This window comes from Brachyistius frenatus, unplaced genomic scaffold, assembly GCF_029030835.1.
Source record: "Brachyistius frenatus isolate BFR_SWC_R1_liver_20210118 unplaced genomic scaffold, ASM2903083v1 Contig_455, whole genome shotgun sequence".
NCBI classification, from domain to species: Eukaryota; Metazoa; Chordata; class Actinopteri; family Embiotocidae; genus Brachyistius; species Brachyistius frenatus.
Genome location: NW_027211054.1, coordinates 51917 through 77223, shown reverse-complemented (window position 1 = coordinate 77223; position 25307 = coordinate 51917). Strand labels below are relative to the sequence as shown.

General features: G+C 41.4%; 1 protein-coding gene across 1 annotated transcript; it reads left to right on the top strand.

The window, feature by feature from the left end:
- The first annotated feature begins 785 nt into the window (after positions 1-785).
- LOC138637318 (desmoglein-2-like) lies at positions 786-24692 on the top strand. Its single transcript, XM_069687354.1, has 14 exons — positions 786-876; positions 6105-6230; positions 7057-7212; positions 8979-9117; positions 11131-11300; positions 11733-11867; positions 13411-13596; positions 13743-14284; positions 17190-17332; positions 17803-18024; positions 18743-18979; positions 19227-19360; positions 20450-20770; positions 20896-24692. Exons 1-14 carry the CDS (start codon positions 820-822, stop codon positions 24169-24171), a joined length of 5844 nt encoding a protein of 1947 aa, XP_069543455.1. The 5' UTR covers positions 786-819; the 3' UTR covers positions 24172-24692.
- Positions 24693-25307: the final 615 nt, after the last annotated feature.

Genomic DNA, 25307 nt, shown 5'->3' with positions numbered 1-25307 from the left:
GTGTGTGTGTGTGTGTGTGTGTGTGTGTGTGTGTGTGTGTGTGTGTGTGTGCGTGTGCGTGTGTGCGCGTGTGTGTGTGTGTGGGGCTGTTTTCGAGTATTGTTTTATGTTTAGAAAGTTGTGAGTTCATATTTGACGTTACAGTTTTATGATATGTTGCTCATCCTTCATTGTTCAAACACTCAGACCTGTGTACTTGTGCATTGTATTATTTCTTCATTTTTAATCTAGGACTGTGATGTTTGATCAAGAGCAGCAATGACATCATTTTTTGACCAAACACATTTGCTTGTTCCCGGAGTCGGGGATTGCCACTGTAAATCCGTTCTGTGGAAACACCGCTGACATTGAAACAAGTTAAATATATATATTTTTAAAAGAGAGGAATTTTCAGAGAAAGTGTTTATCACTGCACTCTGCCTGTATGAGCCTGTCAGCCCTGTTGAACATTCAGTCCTGAGGCATTATTTTAACCTCTGAAACCTCAGAGCCGTGAACAGACACACCTTTGAGCCTATGAAGTTATGCAAGCATACATACAGTGTGTGTGTGTGTGTGTGTGTGTGTGTGTGTGTGTGTGTGTGTGTGTGTGTGTGTGTGTGTGTGTGTGTGTGTGTGTGTGTGTGTGTGTGTGTGTGTGTGTGTGGGGTGGGGGGTGGGGGGACACATATACATGAGCCGGGAGGGGGATGAAGCAGACTTAGGTGTGTCTTTCAGAACAATTCCGAAGGGTTCATCAGTTTATTGTTCTCTGGTAACCAAACTCAGAAGTCCTCAGAGAGACGCCGGGCCGGTCAACGCAGCAGCTTCCCTGCACTCATGGCTCGGTGTTCGCTGGCTGAAGTGGGTCTGCTGCTTCTGTTGGTGCTGGTCCTGGTGAGTAAACAATGAAGCTACTCAATAATTACAATCGTTTACCTCTGGCCAGATCTGTCCTACATCACTGACAATTTTTTTTGCACTAAACTGCTGACCATTGCACTGTTGTTGTTTCATTTTATTTTGTATATACTGTTATCTTTTACATTTTTACATTTTATATTTTTACCTTGATTTTTATTGCCATTTTTATTGCTTACCCTGTAACTTTACATGCTGCTGTGGCGAAAAAAAAAATCCTCTTGTGGGATCAATAAAGTAAATCAATCAATCCAACGATGCATGTCAATCAGTTGTCACTTTATCTGTTTGTTTATTAGATCTCAGCAGATATAATTTCTCTTAAAATATTAATTTTTATTTATTTTCATGTAAATCTGTGAAGAAGCAGTGTTTCACGTTTCTCTGGCAAATAAACTTTTGCAGTTTCACAATAGATTCTAAAGATGACACCTGTTTTCGTCAGGCAGGATGTTTCACTCAGTAAAAACACATTTTAGCTTGACGTGCAAAATTACTTTTCCACAGGAACTCAGGAACCTTTAAAAAGGCAAAGAAATAGTCAGCAGGTGATTTGAAGAACCATCTATCCCCGCAATCATGTTTGATCTGTGGGCCTCATCACCAGCTGTTTTTAAGAAAAAACTTATTCTTAAAAAACACTTGGGATCATCAGTTTTAAAGCCACCTATAATGTTTTTATTATTATGGTTTTGATCTTAAGTAACAAACAGTATCTATGCACACTCAAAAGTACATTTCTGCACATAGTGCTGACATGTTTGTGCAAAACAATTTGTTATTGAATTTTCTTAATTTCTACAGTTATATAATATTAAAGGATTTAAATTATATTTTATTAAATATTTCATAATATTTATTTTTATTATTTTGCAAAGCATTGTGGTTTTAAATAAACACTCCACTCACACTACAAGGGCCGGACGACAGATTTGCTGTCCAAGTTTAACAGCAATTAACTGCTTGTTGGTTTAAAAAAAAAAAGGCAAAAATAATCTATTTGACTTTTACAGTGTGAATGTTTAAAGCTTACCATTAATCTCATCAAGGAAACAGGTTTCAGTGCATCTTTATTTTGAAAAAAAGAATACATGTTAATTAAACATGGCCCCAACAAGCCGTGCCACCTCCAGCGGTCTCCTTCTTATTCTTCTGTAGTTGGTGGTTTTTTTAGCCTCAGAATTTAAATCAAACCACTTAAATTTCATCAGCTGTGCAAAGTTCTCCTGATACATCAGTCACTGACAATGCATTCAGTGCAGCTTTTAAAATTATAAATCATATACTGACTACTCCGGGCAGCTCTTTTGCTTTTTGTTCTTTTCACTTTCCGCTGCAACATCTAAACTTCAGAACTACTTGAGCTTTTTCATCGTCTTTGGATTTTTGTTTCCATGTTTCTCTCAGTTTCTCTCTTCGACCTCACTGTTTCTGAGTCCTCAGGTCATTAATGGAAGAACCAGCACACGCTTTCCACTGACGAGGACACTGGTAATCATTAATATAGACCACAGGTCCGAACAAATCTGCAGTTTAACAACAGGCAATGAATCTGACGTTGACTTTTCTAAAGGACCTTCCCTAAGAACAAATTTAGGAAAAAACGTTTGCTGGATGTTGATGGATGAGGCCCATTGTTGTTTTTGAATGAATTTCTCATGTGGTCGTCATACATAAACCACACTTATGGCTTCCAGCAGGTCCTCAAAAGACACTAATTGGTCCTCCCCTGATTTGGATACAAAAAAACGCAACTTGAAGTTGGACAAAATTGATTCTCACATGATTTTGTGATTTATTTTACGGTAAAGACTGCTTGCTGCCTCGGCCACAAAACCTGAAGGTGAGAACTGACATGAGTCCTTAACAGGGCCAAGTGGAACAGCATGCTGTGAGTCTGAGCCCTGAGGGCCTCAGTTTGTTTTCATAAATGATAAGCTGAGTGAGAAGCTACGGGTGGTGGGGGTGGACACGTCCACCGTCTCCTGGATCAATGACTACCTGACAGGCAGACCACAGTTTGTCCGTCTGGGCAGTGTGCTGTCTGATACGGTGGTCAGTGGTACTGGAGCTCCTCAGGGAACTGTTCTGTCTCCTTCCTGTTCACCTTCTACGCCACTGACTTCCAGTACAACTCAGAGTCAAGACATCTGCAGAAGTTCTCTGATGACTCTGCAGTGGTAGGATGTATAAGGGATGGACGGGAGGAGGAGTCAGTGGACGGTGTATAAGGGATGGACAGGAGGAGGAGTACAGGGCGTAGTGGAGGACTTTGTGGAGTGGGCTGGTAGAAATCATCTGCTCCTGAACGTGGCCAAGACCAGAGAGATGGTGGTCGACTTCAGGAGGAAGACGACGGCTCCACAACCGCTGAGAGTTCTGGGAGAGGAGGTGGACATGGTGGAGGAGTACAAGTACCTGGTGTTTCCATGACAACAGACTGAACTGGAAGACCAACATCAACGCTGTCTGCAAGAAGGTGATGAGTCGACTCTTTTTCTTGAGGAAACTTCGATCCTTCAATGTGTGCAGCGAGATGTTGGAGATGTTCTACCATCTGTTGTGGCCAGTGAACTGTACTTCTAGTAGTCTGCTGAGGGGGAGAGGTGGAGGGGGGGAGCAGCATTGGAGCTGGTGACACCAACAGACTTAACAAACTGGTTAAGAAGGCCGGCTCCATCATCGGCTACAAACTGGACAGCCTGGAAAAGGTGGTGGAGAGGAGGACGCTGAACAAACTATTATCCATATTGGATAATCCTGTCCACCCTCTCCACCACCTGCTGCAGGGACAGAGAAGGACGTTCTCCAAAAGATTCCTCCAGCTCCGCTGTCACAAGGACAGATACAGGAGGTCATTCCTGATACAGGAGGTCATTCCTGATACAGGAGATCATTCCAGATACAGGAGATCATTCCTGATACAGGAGATCATTCCAGATACAGGAGATCATTCCAGATACAGGAGATCATTCCAGATACAGGAGATCATTCCAGATACAGGAGATCATTCCAGATACAGGAGATCATTCCAGATACAGATCATTCCAGATACAGGAGATCATTCCAGATACAGGAGATCATTCCAGATACAGATCATTCCAGATACAGGAGATCATTCCTGATACAGGAGATCATTCCTGATACAGGAGATCATTCCAGATACAGGAGATCATTCCAGATACAGGAGATCATTCCAGATACAGGAGATCATTCCAGATACAGGAGATCATTCCTGATACAGGAGATCATTCCAGATACAGGAGATCATTTCAGATACAGGAGATCATTCCAGATACAGGAGATCATTCCTGATACAGGAGATCATTCCAGATACAGGAGATCATTCCAGATACAGGAGATCATTCCTGATACAGGAGATCATTCCAGATACAGGAGATCATTCCAGATACAGGAGATCATTCCAGATACAGGAGATCATTTCAGATACAGGAGATCATTCCAGATACAGGAGATCATTCCAGATACAGGAGATCATTCCAGATACAGGAGATCATTCCTGATACAGGAGATCATTCCAGATACAGGAGATCATTCCAGATACAGGAGATCATTCCAGATACAGGAGATCATTCCTGATACAGGAGATCATTCCAGATACAGGAGATCATTCCAGATACAGGAGATCATTCCTGATACAGGAGATCATTCCAGATACAGGAGATCATTCCAGATACAGGAGATCATTCCAGATACAGGAGATCATTTCAGATACAGGAGATCATTCCAGATACAGGAGATCATTCCTGATACAGGAGATCATTCCTGCCGACCGCAATAAGACTGTACAATAACTGTACAATAACTCACCTCTGGCAAAATCCATCACATAACAATAACACTGTTGTCTGTGTTTCTTGGTTGTTTGTATGTAATATATATATATATATATAAATATAAATATATATATATAATATATATATACTGTACTGTATATACTGTATATTTTATATTTAATATTTTTTACTGTTATTTGATTGCTTTTTATTATTTTATTATTATCTTATTGCTTCTGTATGCTGCTGTAGCGAAAAAAAACGTCCCCTTGGGGATTAATAAAGTAACTACCTAACCTAACCTAACCTAACCTAACCTAACCTAACCTAACCTAACCTAACCTAACCTAACCTAAAAACACAACACACAAGCAGGACAAAGAACTATGAACCTCTGAGAGAAGCAGTCAGCTGGTGAGTCGATGCAGTCGGACTGGCTGCGTGTTTCCAAAGGTTGTCGAGCTGTAAAAGAAGTTTGGGCAGATCATATGTGTCCCTGTTGGTGTGGTGATCTAAAGTATTTAGTAGTAAAGTACTTAAATACATTTAATTATATTATGTTTATATAGTTAGGATGAGCCAGTCATTATTGTTAAGTGTGGATGTGTGTAGACAAGCTGGCCTGCAACACGCGGCCTGCCCGGCGTGTCGTCACCTTTTATGCTGCTCTGCTGCGGCTCGGCTGCGCGTGTGTGTAAATCATTGAATCGATGGGTTTCTCTTTGACAACATCATCAGTGTTGAAGTTTTGAGCTCGATAAGTGATGACTTGTAAGCAAAAAGCAAGCAGGTGTTTTTTGTTCACCCGCGTACAGAGCGAGATGCTTCGAGAGCGGGAGAGAGAGAGCGGCGGAGAAATCCTGCCCTTCACCTGGTGGAGTGTCGTCGTGATATAATTAGAGCCAACACTGTGTTTTTACTATGATTATACAGTACAAATATGACCTCGGATTGTTTCCCTGTGTATTCTAGCGGAGAACCGCGCGCAGAACGTACTGCACACACCAGGCGTGACCTGCTGATTATTATCATTTTATCGTCTATTACATTTGTTTATGTTCCTACAGCTAATCAGCACACTGCCTTCTGGCTGTGTAGATTCACTTCCAGTATTCAGGGGGCTTCTAGTTTTCCTTCATTTCTGAGATTGGTGGCTTCTCTACACAGAATATGCTTTTGAATATGTTTTGACAAAGCCTGAATTCACTCAATCCAGCCATCAACACAAGCTGCATCACAGCCTGCAGCTACACACAAATAAAGACGTCCCAGAAGTGTATTTTTTGCACTTCAAGTTTAAAAAAAAATTTTTTTATGTGCATAAACATCGTGAAAAAAAACGACAAAAATATTGTGCTTGCGTGCCTCCTGTGTGACATGGTGCAAATATCTCCTCTGTGGTTTCAGACGGTCGGCACAGAGGCACGATGGAAGAGGACGAAAACGCTGACGAGGAAGAAGAGAGAGTGGGTCCTTCCTCCAGCCAAGCTGAATGAGAACACCAACTACACCAATTGGGAATACATCGCAAAGGTCATTTGGATTTGACTCATTAAAGTCCCAGATTTAGCATATGGTGGCCAAAGTGTCTGTATGTGCTTTAAAGATCTTAAAAAGTCAAACAAAGAATTACTGTCTATCCTACGGAGTTCTGCTCTCCCTCGTACCCTACAGCGAATATACCGGTTTCCCCATTTTCATTGTTCCCAGCCCTTATCTGTGCCTCATAGTGGTGATGTCACTGGGCTACAGGCTAAAACATACTCTCAAAGACATGTTTTTTGAATGGTTGGGAACAAGCTAAACCATACTGCTTTTACCAACTGTATACCAATTGGCAAAAATGCCCCCAGTTTACTGATTACACCTCAAAAGGAGACTAAATGAACTGCTGAGCAGAACCTCTGGCAGTGTGGGTTTCTAAAACTGCAGCTTCAACACAGTACCAGAGTTCAGGCAGGCTATCGGCCAACAGCAGCGTTACACTTCAAGTTTGGAACACAAATTTACTTTCATGCCTAGAGTTAGATAAAAAGTTGACGCTATGAAGCTATTAGTATTTAGTTACCTTATTACATGAAGCTCGTAGTAGATATTTTGTAACGTATGTCTTTGGTTTTGGTAGATCTCTGAAAAATGTATTGGGCTTCTTTTTTCTTTTTTTTTACACCAATGGCTGAAGAGGCTGTTATGGTGCAGTCAAACTGCAGCTATAATGTATTAAATGTGTTTGGTATGAGGGAATTAATTATGTAGTTCATAATGAATCCCATATTCAGACTGTTAATGAGGAAAGAAACCAAGATGAACACTGCATCAGAAGTGTATTTCTTAAATTCACTCATTTTTTTGTTTTTAGATTCGCTCTGACAAAGAAATAGAGCAAAAGGTGGAGTATTATCTCACTGGACCAGGAGCTGACAGATTTCCCTACAACCTCTTTGTGGTGGATCATAACACCGGGTTTGTACGCATCAATGATATTCTGGACCGGGAAAAAACATCAGTTTACCATGTAAGTATTTCTCAAAGGGGATTTTTTTTTTCTCTCATTTGCTATCGTGATGATGGATGTCTGTGTTGTCCATAGCCAAAGCTCCAAACTTAGAGGTGACTATATTCAAAAATACTCACTCCGACACCCCAACTGGAGCTGATTTCCAACATTCAAGTCAATGGCTCAAATCCCACTGGATGCGCAACAGTTTGCGTCAGCAGCATCCCAGAAGCTGCTGCACTAAAGATAGGCGCAACTCTATTTCTGAGAAGCTGGACAAACATCATGACAAGCTGCACAGGTGGATCAGCTGGGCAGGAAGTCAAACAGAGTAGAGCAAAGAGTATCCGTTCGATTTTCAAAATAAAACACCTGGTACAGCCTCCCGATCATTCAACCACAGACTGGATATAAAAGTGTTCGTAGCTGCCAAATCTGAACAATGAGTCCGATGCAGAAGTGCCTTAAGCTGCAATACCACCAAGTGCCACCAGAGGCCGGCTCCAAAAAGCCTCCGACTCCATAGACTCCCATTCAACTTCTCTCATCAAATACAAAGTCAATCATTTTTTTCCACTAGTCATGTTGGTGTACTTCCACTGAAAAAAAATTATACTTTGGACCAGCCAAAAAAATTCTCTAATTCGTTACAGCTACATTTTTCTCAAATTATATTTATGATTTGGTAAAACTTAAAATTTGTATTTAATATCAATCAGAAATGTTTCTTTTACCCAAGACAACAAATGTACTTTAATACAAAGTAAAAAAGATGATTTAGTATAAAGACCATACACCATTTTTCCCTTTGTTATAATCAATTCTTTCAATTCAGAAAAAAACTAATATTTACAATTTGATCTAAATCAAGTTTTTACTTTAAGATAAACACATACAAAAAAAATTGTTGCAAGTATATTTTCTACTTTAGAATAAACTAATTAAAATACTCTAATTCTGTACAAGCAAATTTATTAGCTTTTCTCAAGTTAAATTTTTGATTCAGTACAAACTATAATTTAACTACATCTTAATACACACATTTTTTTTGTCACAAGCAAAACGTTACTTGAGGTAAAGTCACCCCTTCTCATTAGTTTTCTGGAGGTCAATCTGAAAATAATCCCTCATTCATTAGAAAAGAAGATTCAAGAAGACCTGTTTTTGGGGGCGTGTCTGTTTGATTGATGAGATAGGACGAATCGAGGTGGAGAAGTATCCTGAGCTGGATGACGCAGTGCCGGTATTAGCAGGACATTTGGCAACTTATCCATCACCTTTGGTTGCATGCTGTGTGTGGGCTTCAGGTGTCGCTGTGTTATTCAGAACAAACTACAACTGCTATTTAGTGCCACAAGAAGTCCTCTGCAAGGAATCTCAGAAAGTTGATATTTTTTATCAAAATTCAAGAAAGTGTTTTTGCATGTAGAAAAATATGAATGTGTAACTGTCGTACTATATTACTGCTCAACATGTTCAAAGATGTCTTCCGCCTTTTGAGCTTCTGCAGCGAGCACAGAGCCGGTTGTAGGAACCGACTGAATCCATTTCAGTTGGGTTGACTTAGAGCGGGTTGCCTAGTAATTAGGCATTAGGTTGGTTCAATACCGGGTTTCTCCTCTCTGCATGCCAAAGTGTCCCTGAGCAAGGCACTAAACCCTGAGGCAGCAGGCGAGCACCTCTGTCGTGTGTCAAATATTGTAAAGCACTTTGTAGACAGTTGAGGTAAAAAGGTGCTACGTATGTGCATACCATTTAGTCTTTATCTCCTCATGTTCGTGCAGCTAAAAGGGGTTGCTAAATACCAGAATGGGACCACGGCAGAAGATGACATCCCGCTGACTATCACAGTCCTGGACCTGAACGACAACGCTCCTTACTTTCATCTGCATACTGGGAACATCTCAGAGTCAAGCAGGAAAGGTAATTGTAATATATTCACACAGAACATACCGGGGAAACATGCTAATAGCAAAATGAGAGTGATGAGATGGTTACAACTGTTCCTATTGGATGATGAATCCTGCTTCACTGCGATTGGTTCATAGTAAGCAGGTAGTTTGTCAGTACAGACACAGCATGTGCAAAGTTTGCCTTCCTTATAGCAGAACCTGTACGTCTCTGGTACGCTGAAAAACACTCTGAGCTATTATTATGTTATTTTACGTACATATTGTACAAATCAAGATCGTAATGCTTAACTTTATACACCTTTTCACCATCGACCTCCTTCTGTGATGATGGGACACACAAACTGTCTTCTACACTTTTGGTTATTTCCCTTTGGAGATCTGTGTATTCTCGTTTGGTCTTGTTGGAAAAACATAATGTCACATTTTTCTGTGACTAAATCAGAGGTCAGAAACATTTCAATCAAAATGAGTAATAAGCATGAAAGCAGACTGTTAATAGTTTATTATTAAACTCTTTACAACATGTAACTCATAAGGAAGACGTTTTTCCCATAGTGCAGTTGTTAGTTATTCAGTCATGACTGTTTAATCTTACTGAAAAGATGCTTTAGATTTGAGACCAAGGTTTCAGTGATATTAACATGGTGATGAAATGTTTGAATTTCTGTGCATTTACTTAAATGATGTCCCACTCCTAAACACTGGAGTCATGTATAATGTGTTAGGATCTTGTAATATTTTTCCATACACTGCTCACACATTGAAGAACTGTATTGTTTGTTGAAATGGTTTAAGCAGCCTGTGTTTGTTTTCCTGACAACAACAACCTTAATTATAATGAACTATCCTACGAAGAAGCAGACCGAACGGCATCAAATACCGCTGATTTATCATTTGTCGTTGGCGTCAGAGACCCACAAGGTGTCCAAAGGTGTTTAAGATGTAAATCAGTCCCTCCAGGAAATCACAATCTTGCGAGTGCAATAATTAACACAAATTCAAGCAAACTCCGCAATATTTGCGAGAGCTTGCAATAGTTTAAAATTCCCGCAATTTTTCCACAAAAAATGTAGTCAGCTGAAGCTGTGCTGATATTTTTACGATATAAAGTAAACAGAGGAAGCCGCAACAAGCAGAAAAAACAGAAGTGGTGGGGTTTGCGGAAAATGTGGCCTTCACAATCAAATTTTCTAATTAAATGCTTATTATAAATAGAAATGATTACATATTATTGTATGTTAAAAACATTTATCCACACGTCCAGTTGTCAGAGCCGTCTCTTTGTTTGTTTCATCCAGCAGATCTATGTGTTGAATGAACATGAATTAAACAGCATCTAAAGCTCTTATTTTGACAGCAGGTGAAGGTACGTCACTATAAAACTACAATATTTCTGATGTGCAGCATAATCATTATCATAGCAAGTGATTACATATTTATTCTTTTATCAGGTAGTGCTTTAATATAAATCGAATCTTTCTTTGTCAATCAATTCCTGCAATTTTCCACAAAGAGATTCTTTAAAACTCTAAAAATTAGAACAACATTTTCAGAAAACCCGGCGCAAAATCAAACATTTTTGATCACAACAATCACAAAAAACTCCTAGAAATCCTGGAGGGACGGGTAAGGTACCTTATGGCCAGAAAAGATCATTTAATGTGTAATCTGCTACTTGGTGAGTACTACCACAATTTAGTGGTGCCACCGTAATGGTGTTTTATAATTTCTTCTTTAACACCTGCTACAAAATTTGCTGTGCATACAAACACTTTAGCAACTGGGATGATCCAATAATAATCTTAAAGCTTTTAAATCTTTTTAAGTCCAAACTTTAAATTTGGGGTATTTAAAAAGGCAGTTTATCGATCTGAAATGGACATGACAGCATTTTGAAAGGACTGGTGAACCATAAACTGCTCTCAACTTCCTGTAAGTACAGTTGAAATTCATTTTGAGATTCATGACAGATTTGACCTCCTTCTGTTCGATTTAAACACGGTTTGCACACTCTCCATTGCAGGAACCTTTGTTATGCAGATCGAGGGTAACGATGATGACCAACCCGAAACAATTAATTCTCGCATCTCCTACACCATCATCAGTCAGAAGCCAGCAGGCGCAGGTCAGATGTTTACGTTAGACGAAAAGACAGGAAAACTGTACATCAAAGAGCCCACGCTGGACAGAGAGGTAAAGCTACCACTCACTGCACATGCAACAGAACACATTGCACATATGAGCGTCTTTATTTTCTTTATTTTTTATTATTTTTCCTCCCAGCTTACTCGTGAATTGTTTCTCTGTATAACGCTGTAAAGTTCTGATGTAAGGACTTTAATGTGTTAGGTGTCATGAAATAACCTGTGTAGTGATTTGGCGCTGTATAAATAAAATTGAAAAATTGTTAAATTGAAATTGAAAATCAAAGTATTTAAGGTTTTACAGCAGCACTTCGCTACCCTGAGCTATATTTTCACCTGAGGAAGAACACACTGTTAAATGGGATTAACACCTAATTTAATGAGTTTATGTCACCACATTTACAGAATTATCATAGTTTGTCTGTTAACGTTAAAAATGTGGGTGTAATTCATGCTTTGGTTTCCTGTTTTCTACTGACAGACTCATGATTTCTACCAACTGGTTATCAAAGGAACTGATATGGGAGGAGCACCTGACGGGCTGTCAGGAACAGGAACTGTGGAGATTAAGGTCCTGGACATTAATGACAACCATCCCACTCTGGAAAAATCTGAGGTAAAGAATTTGTCCACACACAGCGGTCACAGTTCAGGAACATGCAGTACATCAGAAAACGAGAGAGGGAATAACAATTGAAACAGCTGCTATGTCTGGAGCTAATTGACCCAAATGCCACATGTGGATAGAAAATTATGAGACCCAAGCCTGAACTCTTCTTCTGGTATTCAAACTTCATCTTTTATCCTTCTGTTTTTTAACTCAAGAACATCAGGTTGAAAACTGGGCTAAACCTGTTTATTTTGCTGGCATCAAGTTCACCAATGCAGTTTTAGAAGCAGTTTTAAGTAACGGTCAAAAGCAGGAAAAAAAAATTCTTAGAAAGTGTAATTTGTAAGAATTAAATCCCATCTTGTAATACCACTGTGCACATTCAGGGGCGATAGAGAGTCACCGTAGCGCCAGGCAGTCTGTTGAACCTTACACTGAAATCTGTGACCCATCAGGTCATGTGGCTGGCAGTGTTGATTGGGTTGGTTTGGAATCTGAAGGGGGACAGATTTCAGTGCAACACCAACTCTCACTCGTTCTGCGGGTTGGTAGAATATAATTTAGACATTCTTGTCTTGCTATTAGTTAAAAGTTTTTTTCTTTTTTTTTGTAACTGATAATTGTGAATTTGGATTGTATGGACCCAGTAGAGAAGAGACAAAAAAATATCGACCGGTTTAACAGAGAACTTGTTATTGTTATTGGTTGTTTATCTCAAATCATATAGAAAGAAAACAGCCAAAACCATATTTTATCGCTATTCATAATGTTTTTCAACATGGTTTGTGTTGTCATTGGCTGCACTAAAAGATCCGGTTTGAATCATCCAAAAAAAACATTGTCTGCTACATAAAAATATAGATATGTTCATCTATGGATAATAGTTACTGTAAGAATCATTCTTCTATAGATTAATTCGGATTGTTTTGGTCTTTTATTAAATTCGTTTGGTTCTCATTTATTATTGAATGTTTAGTTTGTTATATTATATAGTTCACAGTATATTTAGACTGATTTATTATTTGAATGACCTTCTAATTTGTTCGTCCCTCTCCTCATATCTGTGCACTCTAGTCATGAAAATAAGAAAATGTTTAGGTTAGAAATAGCAAACTGTCAGGGGGATGGTTGCACTGTTTGATAACTGAGGGTCTGAGGAGTTCAGGAGTTAGTGTCAGGACAACATCCTATATGATCGGGATGTAAAGAGCAAAATCTCCACAGTTTAGTGGAGCTGCTTCAAATATCTGAGAATGAAAGTTTATTGTTGATCTTTGGGAACAGGATGGAGTACGTAACATAAAACTTGAATCTGTTTAGTAGCCTTGGCTTTCAGTTGCTTCTCAATCTGAATTCCTGTGAATTCTGGTCAATGACTGTTTCTCACGTGACGTTTTCATCTGGTGCCATAGACAGCCACTGGCATCTGTTTACTGTATTCATAAGTTTTGTACACAGAAAATGACAGAACTGACTGTAAAACTACACGGTTTTACCACAGAAACAGTTTTTCACTCCAGGCTGCATGTTTAAATTTTGCTGTTTGCAGTATGCCGGCTCAGTGGATGAAAATGTTCATGATGTCATCGTGATGAAAATCAAAGCTCATGATAAAGACCTTGAACACACTGATAACTGGCTGACTGTCTTTAAAATCGAAAAAGGAAATGAGGACGAACTCTTTTCCATTGAGACTGATGAAAAGACCAATGAGGGCATCCTGAAGTTGATCAAGGTATTCAGCTACGTGTGACGTGGCTTCAAATATTTTCTCATTTGAATTTGTCTTTATTTTAATCATTGAAACTGCTCTTTCCCTGCTTCTTTTTTCTTGCTTTCTTCTCTCTCAACCTAATTCATCTTCCAACTCGGACCAAACAGCCTGTGGATTTTGAATCAATCCAGAATCTTGAGCTCAGCTTTCAGATTTGGAATGAAGCTCCTTTTGTGACGGGTGGCGCTATTGTCATGGACGTGGACGTTGATGTTGGAGAGAGTGGCTCTTTAGCCACCGGAGCTGGTGCCGGAGCTGGAGTCGGAGCTGGTGTAGGTGCAGGAGTACACCTGGGAGTCAACTTGGGGTTGGATGTAGATTTAGATGCTGACCTGGATGCAGGACTAAAAGCTGCAGGAGGGCTTGGCCCTGGAATTGGGCTTAAGCCTGGTGTTGGCCCTGGAGTGGACATTGGACTTCAACCAGGCATCAAACTCGGACCAGGGAAAAAGCCGAAGCCCAAAAAAACGGGGAGGCCTAGTTATCCTATTAAGATTTCAGTGAATAATGTACCAGAGGGTCCAGCATTCTTACCCCCCACCAAGAATGTTCCAGTTTCTGAGGACCCCAATGAAGCCTCTGAAAATGGCGTGATCACTGTGTTCGGTGCTATCGATCCAGATTCCGGAAAACCAGCTGAAAATGTCAGGTTAGTCAAGTTGCATTTGTCTACAGCCAAGCTAGCAGCTATGTGAGACAGGACTTAACCCATGACCTTGAACATGTTTGTAACTTGTACCAGGTTTAGTATCTTGGCTCTGTGCTAACATTTGCTAATTGCTATTAAGCACAATGTAAAGCTGAGGATGATGAGAACACCAACAGTTTTGTAGATTGGCGGGAATGTTGTCATGAACCAAAGTACTGTACAACACTGACATGTTCAGGTTGTGACACTGACCCAATGGTTTATGAGACATTCCACTCTATAACCAAATACACAATGTTTAGCCATATGAAAGGACCACCAAAAAAATTCAGAAACTGCTCCTGTTACATGTAAACGGTGAGTAGGACTGTGACGTGCACTAAGCAGGAGGAAGCTATAACCTTCCTGAGTAAGTATTCAATAATTCATCACTTGATCATCATTACCACCCAAGTTACACACATTTATGTGTGCGCTGGTCCCGGCGGGCACACAACAATTTCACCCTGGACAGGACCAGGGGAGGCACTTCAAATTCTGTGTCAAACTCAGGGAATCAGTAAAAGAGACCCTCGAAAAGCTTCAGAAAGCCTACGGCCATGAAGCGATGAGCTGTCCGAGGTGTTCTGAGGAGAAATCTACGTTTCAGGACGGGCAGAACGTCATTGTGAGAGATGGAAAGAGGCGCACTGGGTCAGAAACCGCATCGAGTTGGTTTCCTGGACATTTCTGGGTTGTGCTGCGTGAACTCGTCCCCCCGGTATCAGACTATCAACACAGATTTCTACTGTGACTTTCAGAGGCGTCCGAGGGAAAACATTTGCTGCAAAACTACCTGAACTGTGGCGCAAGGGCAATTTTTTTTCCCCCAACCCAACGCCACCGTGTTTGGCCGCCTGTGACTCACTCGACACATTTTAATGTGCGCCGTCCGTTGCAGTTACAGGTGCATGAAGAAGTTGACATGCGCCTCGATCGGCACTCTCAAAAATGACTCAGGTGTTGATGACGATCAAGTAGTGACACTTACTTTACTTACTCACCAACCTTACGGCTTTCCCTGCTCCCTGTACATCACACTGCTGCTTGCTGTTCCCGCACAACAGGAGCAGTTGCGGAAACCCGAATGCTTTAATCCAATTTTATAGGAAAACATTGCTGAGATATATAACTCCCATCCCTACAGCTATGCCAACAGCATGGTAGACACGGCAGTAATAGCATATTGTCCCTCATAATTAAAGGTCCCATATTCAATAAATTCAGACCTCTATTTCTTTGTTGTTTATAAAGCAGTTCTTTGAACTATAAATACTATGAAAGCATCAGAATCTGGCTCAGAGACTGTTCTCTGTGTGCTGTTTGGACTTCCAAAAGTTTGAACTGAAATTAACTGCGTGCCAATACGAGGTTGTTTTTGTTGGTGATGGTTGCGACAGTTCAGAGTCACCTGCCATCACTTTCATGTCTGTTATCGTGTTGAGTGGGAGAAGTGAGCGTCTCTATTGAGATCGACCACAAACATCATCTCTGTCAGATATAATTCATAGTTTCGTTAATGTTCCGTCATTCCGCGTCTGAAGAATATTTCTTTTACCTCGCTGTAGTTCAGCTGTTTTCTATTCTGCTTAAGAAATTCTTCATCCTCTTAAAAGTCCTGCTCCCTGATCATAACACTTTTTCACGTTAGGAGCTCTCTGAAGGGTTAAGATGTTTTGTGAATAACTTTTATCTTTACAAAGATTGACTCTTAACTTTAAGAGGAAATTCTGAGAAAACGTCACATTTTCCTGGAATTTCGTCACTCTGAGGAACTTTTAGTCCGATGAATCTTTGTGAATACGGTGCCTAGTGTTTTCTAGTTCGGTCCTTATCTGCCCCCATGATGCACACACAAGCACAAGCACACAAACAGAAACACCAGAAGCATAGACACAGGGGTGAGACAGAAAACCAAACAAAAATCCTGACAAAGGGAAGTGGAAAATGTGGGACCCTTAGAACAAGGGGTAGCAGTGAGATAAAAGGATTTTTACAAGTGTAACTCAAGCCAGGAGAAAATTTGCTTCCCAATAAAAAAAAAAAAATGGAAGGAGTTCGGGTTAATGTGTCAGTGAGCTTTAGAAATATTTATTTGACTTTATTTAAGACAGACTGACTAGTTGTCTCCCTGTTTAAGTGAAATGTATTAAAGTCATCCTAACGACTTACACTCATCAACGGAGTGAATTTACATTTTGATCCTCATGGTGAACTATTCTGTTAAACAAGTCACTACTGTTGATTAGACTCTTTAATACAGGGGTGTCAAACTAATTTTAGTGAAGGGGCCACATACTGCCCACTTTGATCTCAAGTGGGCCAGACCAGTAAAATCATAGCATAATAACGCATTCATAACGACAATATTTCTCTCTGTTTAAATCATTGGTGAAGGTTTTTGGATGATAAACCCTATTTTAAGGTCTTTCTACAATAAACTAGAAACATAAAGACCAAAAACTCAGACATCAGCCCACTGTTTATCTGCCTGGGCTCTCCTCTGCAGATTCCCTCGCTTTGTGATGTCACAAAGCGAGCAGTGAGCGCTGCTGCCTGTGGCAACGAGCGCTGCTGCCTCCGGAGCAGACGTCGCATTTACGCTGTTTTGGAAGCAATTACTGGATCTATTAAAAAAAAAATTACAAAACGTCATAAACCTCTATATTCTCATAGAAATGCAATTTATGTCTTTCTGTAATTGTCACACTTAGCAAAGTCATCCGGCGGGCCGAGCTGGACCCCCGGGCGGGCCAAATCCGGCCCGCGGGCCATATGTTTGACACCCCTGCTTTAATAGTTCTTATTGTTACTTTTATTATTTATTTATTTATTTTTTTTGCTTTACGTATCTGTTGTGCTCCAGCTATGCCAAAACCTACGATCCAGACAACTGGTTTACTATTGATGAAGACACAGCGGAGATTCGACTCAAAAAGGCGCCAGACAGAGAGTCGTCATTCTTGGTGAACGGTACCTACATCGGCAAGATACTGGCAATAACTAAAGGTAAAACCACGGTCACAACAAAGCTTTCCGTTCTGCTTTCTTGGTACGTTTCTGTTTGAAGAGTTCTGCCTTCCCCACCGAACGACTGCAGTTCGTCATTTAACTTCTTCCCACCACATGTACGTTAATGAGCTGAACGAGCGGCTCATAAATGGGGTTTATAAAATGAAGCACACCGATCGTGACAAAACCTGTCCAACCACTTTGTGACTGGAGGCATCTCAGCCGGAGAATGAGTGAGGAGCCCCAGAGCAAAACGAATTTACATCCCCTGCCAGTTTAAACAGACCTCCGAAGAAGTTATGAGAAGAAAACATTTTGAAATGGTTACAAAACGGCATTTAACGTATGGAATAGTCATCAGAAATCCTTCAGCAGGAAACAGCTATCCACCACAGAGTTGATGTCTACAGTGCTGTGTCTTCCCCGTCTGTGTGCCGTTTAACTAACTGAGCTGTTCTCCTCCTCAGAAATGCCGTCGAAGACCGCCACGGGAACGATCGCCATTCAAGTAATAGACTCCAACGACCACTGTCCCACCCTGACCGCCAGCCAAACCAGCACGTGTGCTGATAAAAAAACTGTTTACGTCACTGGCTTTGACGAAGATGTGCATCCAAACTCTGCTCCGTTAACATTCAGGATCGTCCCTGAGGGGACTCGAGGCAGTTGGGATGTTGAGGTCATCAACGGTGAGAAAACACGTTTTAGATCTGAAGACTAAATGGACTCATTGTCTTTGCTTTTGCATTAGTGATTGCTGTGACAATTATCTTTTAAGGACACGCATACTGTAACTTAGATCCTACTTTTAGCTTGCTTTATTTCTTTTATTTTAATGTCTTAATAACTGTTTTTAAATGTCCTTTTCTTTTGCCTCATGCTTTGTTGCTTTTATGTGAAGCACTTTGAATTGTTGTTGAAATGTGCTGTACAAATAAACGTGCCTTGCCTACCATAGAGAGTGAGGAAGACATAAACAGCCAATATGAAATTATTCAGTGAAGCGGTATAAAATAACTTAAGCATGTAACCTATATGTGACATGAAACTACAAACAGGGTGTCAAATTTTAAAATCACACCAACAAATTCATTTTTCACAAAGTACAATGCTGATCAATCCTTGAATCTAATTGAAAATTTAAATATTCTGGATTTTAATGTCAATAATTTCAAGAACAACAGTATTTATTGAGTGCTGCAATAGTTTGACCTTCATTTTGTACCATTTCTACTATTCCATGTAAAATCTGACAGACAAGTTCCAGATGAATACTATAATCTCTTTTTGATGTGCCTGTATCTGCTCACTGTTGTTATAGGTATCACTATTATTACGAGCTTTACTAGGGTCAGTAGTAACTAAGTGCTGTGTGTTTGACAGCTCTCTATGCTTTGTTGTCTCCAGAGACGAGTGCTGCTCTCCATTCACTCGAGATGCTGTGGCCCGGCACATACAAGCTGCAGGTTGAAGTGTCTGATGCTCAGGGTCTGTCCTGCCCGGTCAACGAGGTTTTCACTGTGGATGTTTGTTCCTGTGAGGGAGCAGAAGACTGCAGAAGGACAGCCAAACTAGTAACGACATCATCTGAGCTGTCTGCACCAGCTATCGGCCTGCTGTTGACCGCAATGTGCTTACTGCTGTGTGAGTTGCACTTCAACAAATACTATTGTGTATAATATTTACTTCTTTGTCTTACAAACACATGCTAAATATGTTCTCACTGTTTACATGCAATGCTAGTTTTTTGCAAGCCATTAAGTGTATTTAAATGAAAAAGAAACCTTTGGCTATAGCGTTACTTCATTACTGACACAACAACATGGAGACCCCCACTCAGATCTACACCTTATTTTTGCTTAAATTGTTTCTTCTATTCTTCTCCATGCAGTCATCCCACTTCTCCTGCTGTTTTGTCAGTGTGGAGGACCAGACACTGTCTTTCCTGACATGTTCAGTGATCTGCCATTTGACACCAAAGAGCACCTCATATCGTATCACACTGAGGGAATCGGCGAGGATAAGGTGGGTCTGCATGTTTTTAAGAAGAAAAGTATACCTTTATAAACTTTTATTAATGTGTCTTATTTTACCAATACTCAAAATCAGATATAATTCCAGTATTATTGAAAATAAACCAAGCAGCAACCAGCAGTGACGTTTCCCATTGGTTTGTGAACGTTATAAAGCCTCCAGTTCAGATTCTGTCCGTCACCATCTTAGCTAGTTCGGAGCGGTTTGGAGCAGGAAGTGACCATATTTGGACGAGCTGGGGGAGGAGCCAGAGTTTGATCTGACTGATCTGATTGGAAAGCTGACGATACTACGTCCCGCCCACCGATAGCTGTAACCTGACTGCACCACAGGCCTGTCAATCAAACAGACACGCCCCCAAAACAGGTCTTCTTGAATCTTCTTTTCTAATGAATGAGGGATTATTTTCAGATGGACCTCCAGAAAACTAATAAGAAGGAGTGACTTTAGCTAACAACACCGAGAGAACTGATGGACACATTTTATTCACTTTGGATTTGATGAGAGAAGTTGAATGGGAGTCTATGGAGCCGGAGGCTTTTTGGAGCTGACCTCTAGTGGCACTCGCTGGTATTGCAGTTTAAGACACTTCTGCATCTGTCTTATTTTTCAGAGCCGGAAGCTACGAACACTTTTATATACAATATGTGGTAGAAACCAAGCTGTGATGTTAAAGGGGAGGAGGGTTGAAGACAGTACTTTGTGTCACTGGGATGTCAGATAATCTTCTCTCACAGATCCACATAAAGACAAACAGGGAGCTTCAACTTTGGACTAATATTTGAAAAAATTTCCCCTCGGGGATTAATAAAGTATATACCTACCTACCTACCTACCTAATATAACAAACACCTACAATTTGGCAAGAGAGGTAGTTGTGAAGCTTGTTAAATCTACTCTGTGATTAGTCAAACTTTTCTTCTTAAAAACTATTCTTCAACCTTTAAAGCGGCTGGTGGTGATTTGGAATTTGGATTCTAATGCCAGACCAATGTTTTTTTGCTACCCCACCCAAAGTCAAAATCATACATAATATCATGTGTTCATTGGTAATATTCTGTTTTTTCTTTTATGTTTTAGGTCGTGCCACTCCAAAGTGCCCCGATTATGCTGGATACCCACAAAAAAGTTCAGTCAGCTAAAGCATCAAACTTCAAAAATATGCATTCAACAAACACGGAAACTCATCTGACAACAATCAACAACGAATCCGTATATAAGTTTCAAGACTTTGGATTCAATTTGACGGAGATGGACAATCCCTACAGGTTTTCAAGGGAGTCCTTCAACCATGGCACCAGCAGTGCTTTCAGCAGTAAAACATTTGGTGTCCAACACACGGAAGCTCTATTTGAGGATATAGCACTCCCTGACACTGTCCTCAATGATTACTACTCACAGGTAATATGCTGGCTGTGCATGCAGCTGTTTTTTTTTTTTACCACAGGACTTTCACATTCACACATTTGTCGAAAACTTATTGACACCATTGTTTATTGTGGGTTTTTTTTTGTTGCCCCAAACAGAAAGCCATGTGTGCCTTACCGGTCAAGGACGGTCTGTTGGAATATGACTATGAGGGCCAGGGCTCTCCAGCTGGCTCAGTGGGCTCTTGCAGCCTTCTGGAGTCGGACAATGACCTGCAGTTCCTCGATGACCTCGGACTGAAGTTCAAGACTCTGGCTGATATATGTTCCCCTCCTACACCGAAACCCAAACACTCCCTGACATACAAAACCGCAGTTGATGTGGTTGAACCGGTTCTTAAGCCAAAACTTGAGCGCATGGTTGAGACAAAGCGCACTGACATCAAGACAAGAGAAAGTACAGAAGTACATAAATCAATGTCATCTACTAACATATTCAAATCATCTGTCAATACTGTCAGCACTGCCCCACCATCCGTGACACTTCCTCGCTCCAAGGTTACTAACATCAGTCGTTCCTCTACCGTTGGTCACTCTGCGACTCTGCCCTATCCAGCTCAGACAGTTTTACTACAACAGCAGCCAATTTACTACACCACAAGCCCTGTCCTGCAACCACTTCAATATGCAGTCCAGCCACAGCTACAGAACACGGTTCTGCTGGCAGATGGGTCCCATGGAGCCAATTTTCCGGGCCTGTACCTAGTCAGTGGTCCCCAAGGTGCTTCAGGACTTGTAATCGGTGGACCCCAAAGTCCTTCAGGACATGTAATCGGTGGACGCCAAGGCTCTCCTCCTGGGATAGTTGTACAGGATAGTAAGAGCCCCCAAAGCCCCACAAGCCCTGCCAGTCCAGTCAGGCCTATGCTGCTGTTACCTGGTAGCCCACTTATTTCCCAGGGTTCAGTCCCTGTGGAGGGCTGGAAAATAATGGGGCCAAATCCTGATGGTAATTATGTGTTGATTAAGAGTGGTCCTGATGAGGCAAAGGGGTTGAACCCAGGCTCACCTCAGGGCACTTTGCCAGGAGGTGCTAACCTGGAAAAAGGGGCTGCTCCCCCTCAGGGGGTTTTAGACTTGGCAGCCCAAAACAGCAGTCTCAGTGGCCACGCTTTTGCTAAGCTGGGGGGTGTTGTAGCTGTGAATACACATTTGGGGAAAACATGTATTGGGCAGGTGCCAGGGCACATGGGATTAGGGCAAGTCACTGTTTTGGGAGTCGGTTTTGGGCAGTCAGTAATTGGGATGGGACATGTGGCGACGATGCAGCCCAAAGACATACAGGCTGAACCTTGGGAAGCTGGGATAGGAACAGTTGGAATTGGGCAGGTGAGCATAAACCAGTTTCAAGGAAGTCATCCATTCAATCCAACAACTAATGAAAATGGTGTTCCAGAAGCCTGTAGTCAAGCTTCACCAAAGAAGAAGGATATTATAAATCTGTTTGGGGACAACAGCGATCCAGTTGAAGAAAAACATTCAGAAGATCTGATCACCTACACACCAGATGCTGAGGGTCTTACAAAGGAGACCAACGTTGCATTAGATGATAGTGAGGATGTCCAAGAGCGTCCAATACAAACATCAGAAAAGTCTTTCATTATAAATCTGGAGGAAGTTGTTGGGAAATCCTCACCAGGGCCAGATGTATTTCAGATATCAGCTGAGCAGTGTGACACACTGGTGGAGAAACCAGGAGATACAAAAGACATAATTGTGCCTGATGCATTGAATAAAATCTCTGAAATTCCAACAACAGAACCTGAAGATGTGACAACAGAACCCATCGACCCACAAGAGAATGCAGAAGAAGCTCAGGCTCCAGAATCAGCAGAGCAGAACAATCATGTCTCGTGCACAGAAGTTATCCTTCCTGTGTCAGAGGTCAGCGATTCACTTAAAACTGACGAAGAAAAAGAAGAGAAATCCACATGTCTTCAAGAAGAACCCACTTCTACTTCAGACAACCTCGACAATGTAGAGGGTCAAATACACAACAGGACAGAAGAAAGTGTGGAGACGCAGGAAACAGCTGCTTCGACAGAAGAAGGAAAGCCTGTTCCGCTCATAGTGGACAGTCTGGAGGATAAAAGCTCTGAAGTTGGGTCGGAACCTCAATTTAACAAAGTCCCAGACGATGGTACTGAAAAGCAGCAGGAGGAAAACATCGGTCTAATAATGGAGGAGGTTGTCTCAGACTTAGAGACACATGCGGTAGTCACTGCTTCCTGTAATGTCCAGGCTGAAGAGAACACAGTGGAGATGTTTACTGTCACCGGTGAGGTGATGGATTCTGAAGAAGGACTCGGCGCTGCGGGTGATGAAGAGTTTGTGACTTCTTCAGATGAGGTTTCGACCGACACTGTGAATGAGTCCCAAGAGAGATCCCTACTGGATCAGGAAGCAATGCCAGACCTGCTTGTGAATCATAGTGAAGGAGGTGTAACGGAAGAAGATCATGCAAAGACAGATAATGATGATGATGATGATGATGATGATGATGATGATGATGACGCTCAAAAGAAAACATCATTGCAACCTGTGAGCACACTTTTAACAGAGCAGGAAGGAGATCACGGTGACCCACAGTTTAGTAATGACACGCAAGATGCAGAGAGCACTGGTTCTCCACTGGAGTACAGTTTCATCTCAGATGACAACACTGGTGATGAGGAGAGAGTTGTAGAGAGTTGTGATGTTGTAGAGGAAATGGGCTCAGCATTAGAGCAAAATATAAGCTCCTCAGATGACCAAGAAGAAACTAGTTCTCCGTCGGGGAATCTGCTCATTGCAGATGACGATGCAGATATTGGAGAGGAAGAGGAGCATACTACGGAGGAAGAAGCATCACTTGTACAACACCTTAGCATGTCAAATGACGGAGAGGAAGGACTTCAAAGAGAAGATGCTGCAAGTGTGATTTCTCTAGTGGATCAGCCCATCTCAGACGACGGAGTGAAAGAGGAAGCTGTTGTGGAGGATGACGAGTCTCCTGCACATCACAGAACTTCTGTCTCTGGAGAAATACGAGATCCAGTCCACACGGATTCTACAGTAAACGACGACATCCTCTCAGACGAGAGTGTAGGTGACGGAGAGGAAGACGGAGAGGAAGACGGAGAGGAAGACGGTGAGGAAGACGGAGAGGAAGACGGTGAGGAAGACGGAGAGGAAGACGGTGAGGAGGCGTCACCCGCACAGACAGAAACAGAAGGTGTACTGGGGTCGAGCCCTCATGTGGATAATCAGTGGGTGTGCTCAGTTAACATGCATGACGGAGGATCAGAGGAGTCTACTGTGATGTCACCTTTAAAGGAAAATAAAGACACCCCGGATGACCAAGATGAAGAGAGCGCAGAAGAAGAAGCATCATGAAAAAGCTGTCGCACAGAGGAAGAAATCTCAGTAAAGAAGACACTGACTGAAGATACCCGAGGAAGAGCTTCATTTAACGAGTCGATGTACAGAGATAAATCACAGATTGGTCATGATAACAGAAATGCCTCATTAGGTGGGGTAAAGGGTTAACTCTTCTCAGACAGGAGACATAACTGTGTGTTGTACCATGTAGAGGAATGAAGAGTTAGTGAGGGCTTCTGGATAATGATGCCACACCTTCAGTGGCACTATAAGCATCCAAGATGGCCACAGGACGGGTTTGCATGTCCACTGCAGTCAAAAGGGGCCACTAGCAGTTCAAGTTCAACAAAGTGAGGGCGGAGATCTCACTTTGGAAATGGGCAAATTTGAGTTTTAACCAAGAGATTAGAGAGGGATTCAATTCATCTTCAACAGAGAGTAAAGCAGTGGAGAAGACCATGTGTTCAGGGTTGAGAGTAGGCCGAGGCACAACAAGTGCAATGTCCGGGATCGGTGAGGGGCTCCGTTACCGTCGTCCGGATATATCATAGATCCATTAGACCTGTTGTGTGGTGTTACTTGGTGTCGAATGACAGCAGGTTCTTCTTTTGTCTTTTGAATTCTGGGTGGTAGGTAAAGCCTTTGGTTTACAACAACATTGCATATTCACCCTTTAATATCTACCTAATTTATGTCATTTTACCATACAACATTTGAATTATAGGTTTTTCTTTGCACTTATTGCAAACTGACATCTAAAGAAACGTTATCTTATCGTTACCAAACACAAGTCCAACTGGTGAAACGAGAAGCCGGAGAAATGGTGTTGGAATTTGTGGACATACTTTCCTGTCTGCACCTGCATGTGGGAGTCGGTGTGGTGAAGATGATCTGATCTGCTGGTCATGTTACCGCTATTCATGAAACTATCACTGTTTTTACTTAAAAAAAAAAAAAAAAAAAAATGTAAAAAGGCGAATGCTGAGTACGGTCACTTTGGTATTGTAGAGGTCAGGACCCGGTGTGAGTACGTGTGTGAGTGTGGTATTTGTGTTTGACTAATTATTGTTCTTTTTCAGGACAGTAGATGTTCTTTGTCCCTCGTGGCATTAATGTGTAATATCTGCTTAACTGTTGGACCATCAAATGAT

Excerpts from the sequence above, each read along its gene's own strand:
- LOC138637318 (XM_069687354.1), top strand. The coding sequence starts at position 820 with ATGGCTCGGTGTTCGCTGGCTGAAGTGGGTCTGCTGCTTCTGTTGGTG. Across the intron at positions 13,597-13,742 it reads GCATCCTGAAGTTGATCAAG|CCTGTGGATTTTGAATCAAT; the intron begins GTATTCAGCTAC and ends CGGACCAAACAG. Across the intron at positions 20,771-20,895 it reads TCAATGATTACTACTCACAG|AAAGCCATGTGTGCCTTACC; the intron begins GTAATATGCTGG and ends TGCCCCAAACAG.